The sequence below is a fragment of the Odontesthes bonariensis genome, chromosome 17 (assembly GCF_027942865.1).
Source record: "Odontesthes bonariensis isolate fOdoBon6 chromosome 17, fOdoBon6.hap1, whole genome shotgun sequence".
Classification (NCBI taxonomy): Eukaryota; Metazoa; Chordata; class Actinopteri; order Atheriniformes; family Atherinopsidae; genus Odontesthes; species Odontesthes bonariensis.
The window spans coordinates 29,446,772-29,461,874 of NC_134522.1; the positions used below are offsets into that span (position 1 = coordinate 29,446,772).

Below are 15,103 nucleotides of genomic sequence, written 5' to 3' on the forward strand. Positions count from 1 at the left end.
ACGGCAGTGGCTTCTTCAACTGAGGAGAAATGTTTCTTATTGTGATCTTTCTTGGTGATTTGAAGCTTTGCAGGATAAAGGAGAGCAGGTTGGAGGCCTAGGTTGTACAGCTTAGCCATGACATCTTGGTAAACCATGCGTTGCTCCAAGACGTCGGGGCAGTAATCCTCATAGATGCGGACCGGTGAGTCACGGTAGTTCAGGTCATTCCTCCGTTTGCGGGCCTCGCGGATTATCAGCTCTTTGGTCTGGTGTCGATGAAAACATATGATCACATGCCTGGGCCTATCTCCCTGTCGCGGCATAGCAGCTAGGGGGCGGTGGGCCCGGTCTAGCTCTGGTGGGGTTTGTAGCACTTGGTCTCCGAATATCTCCATCAGGACTTCAGAGAAAAGGGTCGTGGGTCATGGACCCTCTATGGACTCTGGCAGGCCTACAATCCTGACGTTGTTACGCCGGTTTCGTCCCTCTAAATTGATGTTCTTGGTTTTGATTTTAGCACAAGCCTCTGCTAAGTTGGAGCATGATGCTTCGAGGGCCTGGATACGTTCTTCAGATAAATTGGCATTGGTCTTCAAACTCGCAATTCGTTCAGCAAAGTCAATCACTGTGGCCTGTACTGTGTCTAGGTTAGCTTCAAGAGAGGCAAACGCCAACCTGAGCTCAGCAGACAGCACTGTCGATATGGACCGCCGGTGCTCCTCCAGCAAGCTAGTCAGAGCAGGCATGCTAATCTGGCCAGCCGTGGCGGACGAGTCGTCTCTTTTGGTGTCTTTTTCCTTAGTCTGCTTGGTTTTGGAGGCCATGAATCATGTAGGAGATATTACTCACTATTACTAGAGAGTTGTGTCGGATTTGGGCTATAAAAAGTTATGTTTTTTCAGTTCAGTGCGGGAGAGCGCGATGCATGCATCTACTCAATTCCTCTCTCCACCGGAAGTCTCTGGAACGAGTAGTTCTGAAAGTCAGTTGGAATGTTTTTTTTGTTTGTTGGCCATCCAGTTAGAATCATGTTTGCCACTTTCTGTAATTTTGTGTCCTTCTTCGTTGCAGCTCTGATAGGACTCATAGTCTCAGCAGAAACACATACATAACTAACCATGTTCACAGTCTCGACCTCTGTTTCAATCTTCTCCTTTGGGCTCTCTGCCACATGTGCTCAACTCAGTGTGTTAGCCAACAACATCTCTGGAGGCTGGGTACATATATCACATACACAGTATCATCATATTTTTACAGCCTCTTTGGTGCAGTGAGGAGTGGCTTTGAAACATCTCTTCTCTTCTCTTCTCTCCATTTCCGTATGCTTTGTTTCTGCGTGAGTTGACCCAGAGTCTCCCAATTATTTGACAGATGTTCATAGAACTATAACAGGTTGTTCACCATACCCATCAGTGTTTGTACTCCTTTGATGTCTGTTCGGCACGGCTTCTCCCTTATTGCTCACACTTTCTCTGGATCGATCTGGAGGCAGTCAACTGTCAGCAGATGTCAAATATAGGCAACATCTTTGTAATTTTCTGCATTCAGTTTTATGTTTCGAAATTACACCTTTTTCAGAAGCTCTTGAGCTTCTCATTGTGGTCCCTGCTTGCTTCCTCCTGAGTGACACCTTCTCCTGTGATCAGCCCAATCAGCATGTGATTGATGCCTGGTAAGCCCTTTAGCCCCTTCATGAGCTTCAGATGGAAAACCTCTGGTGCTGGGCTGATGCCCATTGGCATCTTTAGCGAACAATACCAGCCAAATGTAGTGGCAAATATCATGAGAAGCCATGCTTTAGAAATAGAATAGAAATAGAAAAAAAATACTTTATTCATCCCCCGTGGGGGAAATTCAAATTGCCATATAGCTCAATTAAAATATTTACAACGATTGTATATTAGAACAAAATAAATGTGGGAAGAACATGTCAGCAGTCACTGTTAAAAAGCCTTATGGCTGTTTGAACAAAGGAACTCCTGAACCTCTCAGTCCTGCAGCGCAGTGAGATGAGCCACTCGCAACAGCTGCTCCTCTGTCCTACCAGGATGATGTGGACGGGGTGTTTATTGTTCGCCATCAAAGAATAGAACTTCCTCTTCATCCGCTGCTCCACCACAGCTCTGAGAGGGTCCAGCTCCCTGCCTATCACAGAACTGGCCATTTTCACCAATTTGTCCAGGTGCCTACAGTTTTTGTCTGTGGTGCCACTCCCCCAGCAGACAACAGCATAGAACAGTGCACTCTCAATGACAGTGTGATAAAACATACACAGCATATCACTGCAGACATTGAAGGACCTGAGCCATCTCAGGAAGAAGAGACGGCTCTGTCCGCAGCATGTACAGAATCGTGTTTTCCACTCCTATGTGTTTCTGGTAGGTAAAGTGGAGAGGGTCTATATCCTCAGCAACCTGCAGTCTCATGCGACGGACAAGGACCTGCTCCAAGGTCTTCACTATGTGAGATGTCAAAGCCACTCGTCTGTAGTCATTCAGCTCCACCGGTCGCCCTAATTTGGGCACCGGTATGAGACAGGAAGTCTTCCACAGCACCGGGACTTTTTCCATCTGAAGGCACATATTGAAGAGTCTCTGAAGAGGGACTGCTAGCTGTCCCGTACAGTCCTTCAGGAGTCTTGGACACACTCCATCTGGGCCTACAGCCATCCCTGACCAAAGTCTCCTGAGCTCAGCTCCCACCTCCTCTATAGTTAGAGACAGGTGGAGCTGCTAAGATTGTAGTGGAGGGATGGCGGCAGAAGTGATGTTGGTGTCAGTTGCAGAGATGAGGGTGGGGGTGTAGTTACTGTGAGATGATATTTTCGAAGGAGCAGTCGCAGAGGTGGAGGTGCAGCTGGGCATAGGAGGCCTGGTGGTGGGAGCAGCCGCAGAGCTGTAGGTGCAGCTGGGCAGAAGAGGCCTGACAATTGGAGCCACTGCAAAGGTGGAGTTGCAGCTAGGCTGAGGAGGCAGTATGGAGGTAGTTGAGGGAGCAGCAGAAAAAGCCACACTATCAAACCTCTTATAATATCGGTTGGAGGTATTGGCTCTGTCCACTTCACCTTCCACAGACTGAGAGTTCTTCAGATTGTACCCAGTGATGGTCCTCACCCCCGTCCATGCCTCCCTCCACCTTACTCCACCGTACTCCACCTTAGCTCTACGTAATATCTTTTTGAGCTCTTGTTGAACACTCCGCTTTTTCGTTATCCCCGCCCTGGAACGCCCTCTTCTTCTGGTTCAGGAGGTCTTTGATGTCACTGGTGATCCACAGTTTATTATTAGGATAGCATCGTACAGTCCTCACTGGAATCACAGTGTCCCTACAGAAGTTAATGTAGTCAGTGATGGTTCTGACCCTCCTGTCCATATCTATGTCCTTTTCCTCCTCCTCCAGCAGTACAGCCCAGTCTGTGAGATCAAAGCAGTCTCTCAATGCATCACTTGCCTCTGGTGACCACTTCCTGAAAGATTTTGTGGTAACAGGAACACAAGGTCTTTGTACACAAGGTCTGTATGTGGGCTGAAGATAGACCATGCTGGCATCAGATCTACCCAGTGGTGTAAGAGACACTGTCCTGTAAGTCTCCTTCACATTAGCATAGAGCAGATCCAATGTCCCATCTCCATGTGTTGGACAGTCCACATACTGTACAAAAAGAGTCAGGCACGAGGACAGAGAGACGTGATTGAAATCCCCTGTGATTATAATGAATGCTTCAGGGTGCTGTGTCTATATTCTAGCAACAGCGTCATGGATGACATCACACGCCATTGTAGGTGCCGCCCTCGGTGGGATGTAAACAACATTGATGACTGTGTATGGGAATTCTCTCGGCACATAGAACGCACGGAAACCAACTGGTAGCATACCCTTTCCTTCTCGGTTACATAACCCATCTCTGATTAACCCATCTCCGCCTACCGTTCGTTTTCGGATCTCTGTCCGCTCGTATGGCTGTATATCCACACGACTCTGGTGTGTTGTTGTTCAGCCACGACTCAGACAGAGAGATCAAACTGCTCTCTCTCTGTACTGATTTTTAAAAAAATCAAAGATTTAAAAAAAATCACAGACAGTGACTATCTTAACGTTGTAACTATCATCTTTTGTAGGGAGAGGAAAATGGCTCCTTCTGAGTGTACAGTTAAGTGGTTTGTGGTCTATGTAGATCCTTGGCTTACCATTTGACTTTGTTACTGTCACCATGCTGCTTATCCAGTCTGTACTTTCTTCTACTGGTTTGATGATATTTCTCCTCGCCAGATCTTGGAGTTCCTCTTTAAGAGGGGCCATCATTGCAATCGGCACTGGTGGAATACTTTTGTCAATGTCTATGCTGCATTCCCCCTCCAGACAGCCATTGCCTGTTAACACATCTCCTTCTTGATTTTGTCCATTGTCATTTATACGTTCCTCTTTTCTTCCTTTGTTATAGGTTCAGTTTTCTCTGTGCTGTCAATAACCAGGATGTTCTCTACTTTTATCAACTTTGTGCCCTCACTGGCCTTCCTACCAAGTAGGTCCACAACTTGAAACTCCAATAGGTAAAGCTTGTCGTTTCTGGGGTTTCTGACTTTAATCCTACATTTACCAATTGGACACATCCTGGAATTGTTGTACATGAGAAGCACTTTCTCTGTGTGCTCCAGCTTTGTGTTAGGGTTTAGGAGATGCACAGAGAGGATATTACGTTTTTTTCCAGTCTATCTGGAGGTTCACCAGTTTTTTGTCGAATAACATACCTGCAAAGTGCAGTTTGGTTTGGCTGTGGCTCTTTTTCTTTTGGTTGACTGTTCTGCCATCCACATGTACTTCTGTGATGGTCAAGATGTCCTCATATGTCTCACTGTTGTGGTGGAAATTCTAGTAAGGCACAGAGTCAGTTATTTTCTTAGAAGATAAGATGCTTTTAATAATATCTTGCAAGAGAGAAGAACACACTACAAAGTACTTCCCAGGTGTGGTCAGTACTGCTCTGACCAAAACAATTAAAAAACAATTCAATTATAATGTAAACTGTTACATTGCTTCTTGTGTATAGTTGAGCGTTCTTATCTACCTTTCCTTTCTAACTACAGCCACGGTTACACTGACACAGCTCCTACATATCCTCCTTAAAATGCAGTTTTATCATACAACGAGCACACGATGCCCTCAGGAGGAAAGAGAAAAACAGGTTGGTATCTTGCAGGAGGTCATCTACAGGTTATGCACAGTAACACTCAATACAATGCATATAAGAATTAATTTTCCATTACACTGTTATACTGTTCACTTTTTTTCCCCTGCATTGTGAAGCAAAGTGGTTTTGTTTGCCATACTTCCTACATTTTCCTTTGGGTTTTATGAAACTATCGTTCTTTCCTTTCTTCCTCCCATTGCTTTTGCCATCGCTCCTTCAAGTTAATAATTAGGTCAACTAGACCTGGGGTTCCCAAACTTTTCCATGCCAAGGCCCCCCAAACAGTATTAGCTTCTGGCCGGGGACCCCCTTTGCAAACCACAGACAATGCTACAAAATATGTAAAGAAACATCAACTTTTAGAACGTATTTTCTTTCTTTTATTCACGGACAGTAGCTTGCAGTGTGAATGCAGCCTGACTAAATGCTCTTCTTTACGTCTGAAGAACTCGACCGTTTTTTTGGACTCTGCCGGATGTTTTTGTATCAAGTGACGCTGAAATTTCGAAGGTTTTAAACACTCATTTGAGAGGGTCTCCAGACAGAGGACACATTTTGGGCAATCGTGGCCATTTTTCTGTATGGCTGTAAAGCCAAACTTAATGTATGCTGCCTCATACTTTCTGATTTTAGTCGGCCAGTTCTTTCAGTCTCTTCCAAGTCAAAAATCTGTCCATTTTGGCTAGCTACCTACACGCTAGCTTGAGGAGCAGAGCAGCTTCAGAACAGGCACAAACCGCCAGGTCTACCATGTTTTGACTGGCAGCCAATCAGAAAGACAAGCATGGCAAATAACATTTCGATATGATATATTATTATTAATTGTATTTTACAATACTGATTAAAAAAATGTGACAATTTTTTATAATGATGTTTAAAAAAAATTGAATTCTATTTATTTATTTTTGCATTTTTTTCTTATCTTCACTCCAATTTTCTGAGGCCCCCCTAGCGCCCCCTGGCGGCCCCCACTTTGAAAACCACTGTACTAGACCACTTTCAGTGGCCTCCTTTGCAGCCTTATCTGCCATTTCATTCGCTTTAATGCCATAATGTGCTGGTATCCATAAAATATTTACTTTGTTTGTTTCTCCCATTATATTTACTCTATATATTGTTTGTTGAATTTCTATTAGGATTTCTGGTCTGCTTTCTGAATAGTTGTTCTGTAAACTTATGAATGATGAACTTGAATCTAAAGAAATAACTGATTTTAATGGTTACTGTATCTTCGACCCACTGAAGAGCTAAAAGTATTGCAATTATTTCTCCCGTGTATACTGAAAGGCCATCATTTATCCTTTTCCCTAATTTGATATGAAACTCTGGTCAAATGAAAGCTACCCCAATTCAATTGATTGTATTCTTGGATACATCTATATAAATTTAAACATAATTGTAGTATTTAAATTTCCCCTAATATATTTCTGTACTGTATGCAAGTTCAAAATTAATTCCTTATCTTTTTTTTTCTCTTTTCCAATAATGTGAAATCTACTGTAGCATCCAGGAGTATCCATGGCTGTATTGCTGGTAATGGTACTGTTATTGTTGGCACTGATATTGACCTGATCTATTTTGAGTTCTGCTGCTTTCTGATTTACAGTCAACCTAAGCGCTTGATATCTTTTGTTTCTTTTTTCCCCAGCAAGGTTTAACTACATCTTGTATTGGATAATCCTGTTCATGACTTTGTAAATGTACCCAATAATTGAGCGTTAGTTGTTCTCTTCTTGTTTTCAGTGACATTTCTCCCATCTTTACCTGCAATGATGCAGTTGGGGTTGTTTTAATTACACCTGTACAAAGTCTCAATGCCTGGTACTGAATGCAGTCTAACCTTAGTAAAGTTGTATCTGCTGCTGAACTATAAACTATACATCCATAGTCTAGGACTGACCTGATAATTCTGTGTATATGGCTTTCAAAACTGCTCAATCTGCTCCCCCAGTCACTTCCAGCTATAATTTTTTGCATTTGTCTATAACTTTCAGAATGTGTATGGCCCATGTAACCCTTTCATCAAACCAAACCATTCACCACCAAGAAATTTGAATTGTTTCACTCTCTAGTTTCACACCTTTTTTGACCCAAGATCTACTTTTCAAGTAGCCAACCTGCAGAGATCTACCAGTCCAGTGTCAACATCGCAAACCCACACACATCATTTCCATCCTGCAGTAACTAACCAAAACTGACCTTATAATGAACTAAACAGAAAAATAAACCAGATACAAAACAGGTAGATCTCTTAATTTGAAAAAATTCAATTCAATTAAAAAAAACTTTTTTTATTATTTGGTTAATTAAAGGCAGCTGGAAATCACTTCCTACCCTAGTGGGAGACCTGGCACTGGGAGAAGGAGGCTAGCTTCTCGTAGTCAGGAGTGTAGGAGCTGGATGTAAGGCGTTGGCAGGCTGCAAGGTGGTCATCAGTCATTGTTGATCTGTACTTGGACTTGATGATTTTCATGTGCGAGAAAGCAGACTCGCACAAATAAGTTGATCCAAAAAGAGCTGTCAGGTTCAAAGCACATCTTCTGAGAATGGAATACTTCTCCTCCACCAGTAGTTTCCAGAACACTACATGCTCTCCAGGTTGAGCAGATGTTGATCTGGCTTTGATCTTAATGTCATTTTGCAATGTCAGAATCTCCTCCTCAAAAGCTGAGCTTTCCAGGTCAAAAAGTGATTCGAATTTGGCGGCAATGTCATCAACATCAATTTTTGCACCAAATGGAAAACACATGTAGCTGGCTACAGGCTCGATGGATGCATCCATCCATCCATCCATCCATCATTTTCCGCTTCTCCGGGGATCGGGTCGCGGGGGCAGCAGCTTAAGTAGAGTAACCCAGACGTTCCTGTCCCCGGCCACTTCCTCCAGCTCTTCTGGGGGGACCCCGAGGCGTTCCCAGGCCAGCCGAGAAACATAGTCTCTCCAACGTGTCCTGGGTCTTCCCCGGGGTCTCCTCCTAGTGGGACGGGCCCGGAACACCTCACCAGGGAGGCGTCCAGGATGAATCCTAACCAGATGCCCGAGCCACCTCATCTGAGGATGCAAAGTCAGTAAAATGCCTCTCAAACTCTTACAAGATGCTCTGAACATTCTCCTCATGACGTGCACTGTCAAGCTGTGTCAAACCTTTACCTTGACGTTGTAGTTCTGCTTGCAATGAGGGAAGTTGCGCAGGTTACCACACTGCAGCCTGCTTGACATCAGCTGTAGCTTGCTTTTAAACTTGTTCACTGAACTCATCATGTTGACAACATCTTTACCCTTACCCTGCAGCTCTAAATTTAATTCGTTGAGCTTGCCAGTGAGATCAGTGAGGAAAGATAAATCTAAAAGCCACTGGTGGTCCTCTAGCTTTGTATGGTAATCCACATGTTTTGAAAGCCTAAGGAAGTCCTTGATTTCAGGCAGTAGCTCCGTAAATCTGGCCAAAAATGTACCTCTGCTTAACCATCTAACATCCGTGTGAAGCAGCAGGTCTGTGTTCAGCATCATTCTCCTCCAAGTGAGCACGGAAAAGCCTTCTCTGCAGACTCCTGGCACGAACTGAACACGCAATCTTCATTGCAATATCCATCACTTCTTTCATATTTAAAATCTTTCCACACAACGCTTCCTGGTGAATTATACAATGATAATTCAGGAAATTCAGGAAAGATTCTCTGGGCCTCATGAAACAACCATTCGTACGCACAGATTTGTTCTTAAGTCGTGCGTACACGTGATTTAAGAGAATTTGCGCATTCACCAATCTTTTCGTATTTTACGTTTTCTTTCAGGTACGAACAGAATTTACGAGTGATCCAGACCTGTCGTAGGAGTTTCGTAAAATAGTCCGCTGTTATTCCAATCAAGTTTGCTTGACTAATGGATTGTATATTTAATTACTTTGAAGCAAACGTAAATAAACATATACATTATACCCCATAATGATGCTGACATTATTCTGTTTGACTTAAATTATGCACTAATTGAAGGTTAATTTGACTCTGTATATAGCAAGGTCAATGGGAAGTGTAACCAGCAGCTGACTTGCTACTTCTGGATGCCTTAGTTCATGTGTGCTCCGAGACCGTGTACAGTCAGACAAATGGCTGACATCGCGATTAAGATTGCCAAGGACTGTGCTGCTGCAAATATGCAGCTTGCTAGAGTCACAACTCCAGAGACAAACACGCCGATCAAACCCAATTCCACCACATGTCCAGGTCCTCACCACCCTTGGATTTTTGGCCACTGGAACCTTTCAGAGCGAGATTGGAGACAGATCGGGTGTGTCCCAGTCCTCTGTGAGTCGTGCGCTCCCCTTGGTCATCAAAACTCTCATCAGTTTATCACCATGGTACATCAAATTCCCAAACACCGCTGTCCAACAAGTACAAATTAAGAGGGACTTTCATGCCTTGGCTGGACTGCCAAACATAATCGGAGCAATGCACACATATACGCATCAAAGCACCCGTGCTGTCGTGAAGGCCAGGTGGGTGTGTCTGGATACAGCAAGGGGGCAAACTGCTCTATAGCCCAGAGAAGGCATGCCAGATTTGCACAATATTGCCATGAACGAGGGTGTCCACCTCAACCAGCCCAGGCAGACCAGAAGGTGTGGTGGCAGAAGACCCCCCTCATGGACCACCCCTTTTTTATTTCGGTGACACTACAGATGACACTGAATTAACAGCACTCGTAATTTCTTTGCTTTAACAGGTCCCGTAATTCCACTGCTGACACTGCTAAAAACAACAGATTTTCCTTTCTGGATCTCTGAAAGCAGAACTTCAATCTCAGAGCCCCTAAAGTTGTTCTTTTTACGCCTTGATGCCGTTTTCATGACTCAACACTCAACACTTCCTGGCACAGGAAGAGGAAGCACAGCCTAATATGGTATAATTTTTTGCGTGGAGTATGCAAATCTACTATCCTCGTGCACAGGTGGCATTCATCATTTACGCCGGTCGTTTAAACACTTTTTCCCAAGTTAAGAGCGTTTGTTGAATCTGACGTGGCATGTTCGTACAAGACCTTCGAACGAAAAAAGCGAGAGAAATTTACAATAAAAATACGAAAATGTTCTTGCATGAGGCCCACTGTCTTTGCACAGTGCAATGAACCCACTGGTGCGGCCCAACATAGCAGGCGCCCCATCAGTTGTGATGGAGATCAACTTAAAGAGCGGTAATTTTCTCTCGCTAACAAATCCCATGGAGGCATTGGAAATATCCTCACCTCTGGTGTGTCCTTTTAATGGCAAAATGGTGAGTAGCTCTTCCTTGGTGCTCATGTCTTTAAAAATCATCCTGATGAAAACAGACAATTGTGCCACATCAACCATATCAGTTGACTTGTCAAATTGGAGGGAAAAGCACTCTCACGCGCCAATATCCTTCCTCAGTTGCTCCTCCACATCCACAGCCATTCCCTCACATCGCCTTGTGGTAGTATTGCGGGAGAGTTGCACTTCTTTAATGGCCTTCACGATTGATTATTGATGGATTATGAATGGATTATTTTTAAAGTTGTCAAAAAGGCTATCTGCTGCCTCGAGAAAGGCTTCCTTCACAATTTCGCCGTCTTTGAAAGGCTTCTTGTGTTTAGAAGAACGTGACTGACTCGATAGGAAGCAATAGTTGGTGTTTGGTGAAAACTGACTGCCGTGCTGCAAGCTGTGCTTTCAAATCCTGCACTTTTGTGGCGCGTAAAGGCGTTTTTGCAGGGAAATCTCTCTCGTCCACACCAGATTCCCTTTCTTTGCCAACGCCACCGTTGCATTGCAAATCAAACACACTGGCTTTGAATGAGAATAAACAAAAAAATAATCTTCTTGGCGCGTTTCACCTCAGCCATGTTTACCTTTAGGAGTGGTAACCGCTCTGATTGCTAGCTCAGGGCTCTCAAGTTTTAAATGCAAGTAAGAGTGAGACATACCCCCACCCCCACCCCATTGAGCGGGTTGCAGGAATGGTGGTCTTTCATTAATAATATTATCATTAGTGTTGTTGTTATTAATTAACTGCTCTGCTCGGACTCATGGGAGATGTGCTTGTTTCCTACCGTTTCCATAGTGATAGTGGTGCGCCAGAGAAATTTATATTATAATTTCTTTTCATCGGGAGAATAATTCTTTTCATTTTTTTCCTACAGTCGACCGCGGACTGGTCCCAAGTCGACTGGTTGGGCAGTACTGGTCTAGGCCTATAGCAGCTTAACTATGGGATGTTTCAGGATCACCTGAGCCACTATAAGCTTTATCAAAAAGGAAAGTTTTAAGCCTAGTCTTAGTGGAAAGGGTGTCTGCTTCCCGGACATTTACTGTCAGCTTATTCCACAAGAGAGGAGCCTGATAACTGAAGGCTCTGCCTCAAATTCTATTTTTAGAAACTCTTGGAACCTCAAGTAAAAAAGCAGTTTTCTTTTCCCTTCCAACTGAATTCCCAAAACACCTTCAGAGATCCATTTTTGCACTCTTTATGGTTCTTCTTACAATGCCTTGTCACCTTTTGTATTCAATGAGATTCTGGAAACTGTGATTCCTTTTCAACATTTTGAAAACTTTATTACATTCCTTTGTCCATCATGGCACAATCTTCTGGCCAGCAGAGTGATGTACTTATCATTTCCAGCTTTTTCTGATATTCAAATACATTTTCAAATAAATTCCTCTAACTTTCATACGGTTTAACTTACAGAAACAAATTATACCTGAAAATGTAGGAAAATGTGTCCTCTTTCAGCCAATGTTACTACCAAAGAGCTGACATTTGTAGAATTTCCCCTATGAGCCTCGAAGCGACAGAAAGTCTTCAAATTCCTTCATTCTCCAATGGAACATTGGTTGGAGTACAGCAGACAGGTTTGCATGTTTTCAAATCTCTCCCGTTTCCATGGCTATTTTCATGGCTCTTATAGTTTTCTCTCTGGAGGTCATAGTATCAGCCATCTTCTCCTCCTTGTCCCTTTCTTTCTGTGTGTGAGCTTGTTAATTCGCAGCTGTTTACAAACATTTGCAGCCATTTGAACAATTACTCACTTGACCTTTGACCTTTTTTATAAAGATACTGTGCTAATTAAGAATTCAGCAACTGCTTTTCTACTAAAATTCAACTTTTCTTTTGCCACTTTGGCATCTTCAGGTGTCTTCATTACTTCAACCTTGAAGTAAAATGTGAGCCCATTTGATTCCAGCCCATTGTCTCTTTTCTGTAGTTTTCTGCCTTCATCTAGCTCCAGCTCCTATCAAAAATGCCTTTCAGTTCTTTTGAAACTTCAACAACTAACTCTCTGCAAAATTTACTTTTCCCTTTTCTTCTTCTGTTGTTTTAACCCTTCACCTTTTTTTTTTGCTGAGACTTCTGCATTTTTTCAGCCCTTTCGGTTCTTCCAATAGTTTGAAATCCTTCCACTAATGTCATTTCAAATTAAAACTCCTTCAACCAAGACTTCAACAACTGGTTTTCTCCTTTTGCATGGTCAGCTATCTCCATTCAACTTCATCAGCATTCTCACTGCTGTTTCACAGAAACAGCTTTTTGTTTCTGGTTTTTTTTTTTTTTTTTTAGTTGTTCTTACCTTTCTTCTTTTTAGATCAGTTTGTTGCTTCTAAAACAGTACAACAAATATAGAAATTGAAATCATCAACTTCCACATTCAAATCAATTTTTCCCAATTTAGTGATCACTAATAACCCTAAATGTTTCCCAATCAGCATTACTGAGGTATAGGGCCTAACTGAAAAACTCATGCATCCTATTTTTAATTTGTCTGTAAGTACATTTTCTTGAAATTCCAACATTATAGACAGGCTGCCAACTCTTTCACAATTAATTGTTTTAAAAAGTCTTTTTACTCAACTTACCTCAACACCATGTCCTCTGGAATTCCTGTTATCACTCCTCTTGTTACTTTATTCTCTCCTATAATCCTTCTCTCTCTCTGATTTTTTACAGATGCTCTCAATATGTAATGCTGTGCTTTCTGTTCTTCTGTCTTGCCAACTATCCACAAACTCCCATCTCTTAAGAGTTTTTGCAAGTTGAATATCACCTTCTTCTTTTTCAATTCTCTAGATAAAGCTATCAGACATAGCTGTATGTTCTCGTCTTCTTCTCTAAATTTCTTAATTATTTTCAATTCCTCTCTCACAATCTCCTTGTGAACCACCGTGCTCCGTTCATCTGAACTGTTGTCTTCTAGAATTTGTTTGCTGTTCTGTGTCCCAAGCAGACTTTCATCCTCTCACCTGTTTCTGCCCCTTCTTCGTCCTCTTCCACTAAGAACCTGAGCCCAATCATCCAAATCCATTTCGTCATCATTCCCTACCCGAGTAGTCATTCCAGGCCAATCACAATCCAGTTTATGCCACCTGCAAAAGTAAGGCAAAAACCCTCTGACATCTCCGGAAAGAGTCCGGGGGGTATTCAGGTAACTTGCCACCTTGCCAAGCCAACGTACATTTACCGCAGGAGATGACTGGTCGAGGGAACCTTTTTTACACTCAGAAAAGAAGAACATTATTTTCAACACAGTCTGCTCCTGTTGTTGTTTATGCATTTAGCAGACGCTTTTAACCAAAGCGACCTACAAATGAGGATATAACATTACAGCTCACATCAAAGCTAATATAGAAGCTATTTAGAAGGAAATCACTAGTCAGACTCATGGGTGACAGTGTAGAGATAGAGTGCAGGCATAGAGAGAAGTACCGAAAGAGAGAGTGCAGTAGAGGGGAAAGGGAAGTACAGCATAAATGCTAGGGTAGGAGATGCTCTCTGAAGAGCTGGGTCTTCAAAAGTTTCTTGAACATATACAGGGTCGCCCCCGTTCTTGTGGCACTTGGTAGGTAATTCCACCATCGTGGAATGACACATGAAAAGAGTCTGGATTGTCTTGAGCGTGGTGTAGGCACTACTAGGCAACAATCCGATCGGCCAATAACAACCAGAGTTGGAGGGGCTGGAGCCTATCCCAGCAGTCATTGGGCGAGAGGCGGGGTACACCTTGGACAGGTCGCCAGTCCATCACAGGGCCACACAGAGACGAACGAGACAAACAACCACACACGCTCACACTCCCTCCTAAGGAAAATTTATTTAGAGACACCAATTAACCTAACATGCATGTTTTTGGGCAGTGGGAGGAAGCTGGACGACCCAAAGAGAACCAACGCATACATGGGGAGAACATGCAATTTCCAAATCCTGAAAGGGTTAATTGTTTTTTTTTTGTTTTTTTTACAAGTCATCTGTTGCATATCTCAAGCTGCTTGTACACTCATGTGGTTGTATCAGAGGGCTGGGTCATACATGTTATATAAAGTATACAGTCTGTATTGTTACATGGCTTTTTGGAGACCTATAGAAACATAACAGTAAGCACACTCACATGCACATACTCTCACACAGACAGGCTCGAAGTAAGTGCTGATGTGATTAATGATTGCATCAGCAGAGATAGATGTCACATCTCATCTGATGATGGTACTCTTGTCTCCATCACATCTTCATGTAATTGTTCTTCTTTCATACCACCCATCTAACTCTCCCTCTCTACATTCAGGTTTTACCTTTAGTCTCTCGTTGAAACAGTTGTTGAAGTATGAGAGTTTGGAAACACATAATATAAAAATGAAAACATGAAATAACAAATCCCTTGGTCTTACCCTTGGTGTTTCTTTATCTCTATTTATCTTAGTGATGAATAAAGGCCAGTGTGTAACTAAGTATTACCGGTGGGTCCAGAAGAATGGTGGTTACATCTGGATCCAGTCCAGTGCCACCATTGCCATCAACGCCAAGAATTCCAGTGAGAAGAACGTCATCTGGGTCAACTATGTCCTCAGGTCAGAGCTAAAATTCTGATCAATTTAGCTTTTGATAATGTCAGAAGCTACATTTACATGCACAATAATCTGTCTGACTTTT

At 42.8% G+C, this 15,103-nt stretch overlaps 1 protein-coding gene across 2 annotated transcripts in view; it reads left to right on the forward strand.

The window, feature by feature from the left end:
- npas3 (neuronal PAS domain protein 3) overlaps positions 1 to 15,103 on the forward strand; it is a 424,371-nt gene that overhangs the window by 395,350 nt on the left and 13,918 nt on the right. For both annotated transcript variants that reach the window (XM_075448043.1, XM_075448044.1), the window contains exon 10: positions 14,874 to 15,021. In XM_075448043.1, coding sequence (XP_075304158.1) covers positions 14,874 to 15,021 — 148 coding nt within the window. The remainder of the gene's footprint in view (positions 1 to 14,873; positions 15,022 to 15,103) is intronic.